This window comes from Sprattus sprattus (assembly GCF_963457725.1).
Source record: "Sprattus sprattus genome assembly, chromosome: 17".
In the NCBI taxonomy this organism is placed as follows: domain Eukaryota; kingdom Metazoa; phylum Chordata; class Actinopteri; order Clupeiformes; family Clupeidae; genus Sprattus; species Sprattus sprattus.
This window is the reverse complement of record NC_137915.1, coordinates 1,944,593-1,947,092: the sequence shown is the minus strand read 5'-3', so window position 1 is coordinate 1,947,092 and position 2,500 is coordinate 1,944,593. Positions and strand designations below refer to the sequence as shown.

The 2,500-nt window shown below is 51.4% G+C and overlaps 1 protein-coding gene across 1 annotated transcript in view; it reads right to left on the bottom strand.

Annotated features, from left to right (window-relative positions):
- ppp2r1bb (protein phosphatase 2, regulatory subunit A, beta b) overlaps positions 1-2,500 on the bottom strand; it is an 18,211-nt gene that overhangs the window by 9,316 nt on the left and 6,395 nt on the right. The window contains exons 7-9 of the mRNA XM_080854946.1: positions 1,210-1,365; positions 648-762; positions 399-469 (exon numbers count right to left, since the gene is read on the bottom strand). Coding sequence (XP_080711072.1) covers positions 399-469; positions 648-762; positions 1,210-1,365 — 342 coding nt within the window. The remainder of the gene's footprint in view (positions 1-398; positions 470-647; positions 763-1,209; positions 1,366-2,500) is intronic.

The following is a 2,500-nucleotide window of genomic DNA, read 5'->3' as shown; positions in this document are numbered from 1 at the left end:
CAGAGAGGAGAGGCGCTAATGCTAATGGGGCTGGCGTACAGACGGCACTCTTACCACACGACTGGCAAACACACACTGCCAGGGATGGTGGTCTGTGCCACCACACACACCCACACTGTCCCACACTGTCCCACACACACACACACACACAACCCCCCTCTACCACACACCTCTACCGCCCAGCAGCCTCAGGGGAGGAATCTCACAGGAGCAACAGTGCCCCCTGCTGGCTAAGGGCTCCGGGGACACTGACACTCCACACACACACACACACACACCTCACGCTGGGGCACGAGAGAGGAGCACGATCACACACACACACACACCTTGCACACAGCAGCTGGATCACACACACGCCTTGCACACATCACTGGATCACACACACATAGGTGTAGTACCTTCACACAGGGCAGGAGGTGAGTCATGATGATCGTCTCCCTGCCATCCTCTGGCAGATTCTCACAGAACTCTGTGGACAGAAAACACACACGATCAACACACACACACACACACACACACACTTACAACAAAACACACACACACATACACACACACACACACACACGAGCAACACACACACTTACAACAAAACACACACACAACAAAACACACACACACACACACCCTAATGGAACAGCAGTTCTCACCTTTGACCTTATTGGCGGCAGCTGCTCGGACCTCAGCCTCGCAGTCCTTCAGAAGGTTCTGGAAGGCGGGGACCAGGTCGTTCTTGGTGATCTCAGGCCCGACGGCCGTTTGCAACTGGAAAAAAGCAGAAACAAAACAATCACCCAACATTCCTCGACTATTGTCCAACATTCCTCAACTATTACCCAGCATTCCTAGAGTCACTGGAGGAGAAATGCTGAATGATAGCTTTAAATTACTGGCCCAGGTGCTTCAGAATGAGAGAGACAGACAGACAGACAGAGAGAAAGAGACAGACAGACAGACAGACAGACAGACAGACAGACAGACAGACAGACAGACAGACAGACAGACAGACAGACAGACAGAGAGAAAGAGACAGACAGAGCCTGGGACCCTAATCACCTGCTGATTAATCCTCAGAGAGAGAGAGTGAGAGAGAGTGAGAGTGAGAGTGAGAGTGAGAGTGAGAGTGAGAGTGAGAGTGAGAGTGAGAGTGAGAGTGAGAGTGAGAGTGAGAGTGAGACTGAGAGTGAGAGCGAGAGAGAGAGAGAGACCCACCTCTGAGAACTTGTCGGCCACCATGTAGCGCACCCTCCAGGACTTGTCCTCGGCCGCCTGGCGCAGCGTTGGCATCACCAGCGCCTCCAGATCCTCCTGGGGCAGCAGCGTGGCGATGGACACACACGCCTCCACCGCCAGCAGACGCACAGAGTCCTGAGAGAGAGACCAGAGCCTTCATCATCATCATCACACACACACACACACGCCTCCACCGCCAGCAGACGCACAGAGTCCTGAAAGAGAGACCAGAGCCTTCATCATCATCATCACACACACACACACACACACACACGCCTCCACCGCCAACAGACGCACAGAGTCCTGAAAGACAGCGCCAGAGCAGAGCATTCATCATCATCATCATCATCATCATCTTCATCTTCAATCTTATATAGCCAGAGAGAAGCGCTCATTCAAACATGTTTCTGAAAGAGAGCACCAGAGCGACGCGTTCATCATCATCATCATCATCAATCTAATATAGCGCTTCTTTAAGTAGTCAAAGTCGCTTTACAGAGTCCAGTAGTCATTCAAACAGTCATACCGGTGGTAAGCTACATCAGTAGTCACAGCTGCCCAGGGGCAGACTGGCAGAAGTGTGGCAACCAATCAGCGCCTACGGCCCCTCCGACCACCACCAACATTCATTCATATTCATACGATGAGATGCATGTCTTTATGATGGTGGGGGAAACCCGAGTACCCTGAGTAAACCCACGCAGGCACGGGGAGAACATGCAAACTCCACACAGAGAAGGAGCTTCATTCACACATGATTCTGAAAGAGAGCGCCAGAACACACACACACACACACACACACACACACACACACACACACACACACACACACACACACACACACGTTCCTGATCAGCTGCTGCAGGGGACAACAGGCAGCCGTGTAGTCGCTAGGCAACAGGCCCTAGAGGAAGAAAAGCGATCCTCAAAACGGCTTTAAAACATCATTAGACGCGGACCCTTATGTTCCTGTCAGCAGTCAGAGAAGAGAAGATTCTTCCCAGTTCATATAAATATTCATTTAGGCTAAACCCACTCCGCTCCAAATGTGGAGTGTTGTTCCCCTTCGCATCCCAGGGGCTCTGGGTACTACTAATCATGCTTCTCTCCATAGACCCAAAACCCTGGACACATCATCTTAAGATGCCCAAACCGCTGAACACATCATCTTAAAGTGCTTCTCTCCGTAAATAGGCCCAAACCCTGGACACATCATCTTAAGATGCCCAAACCCCTGAACTCATCATCTTAAGATGCTTCTCTCAAACTC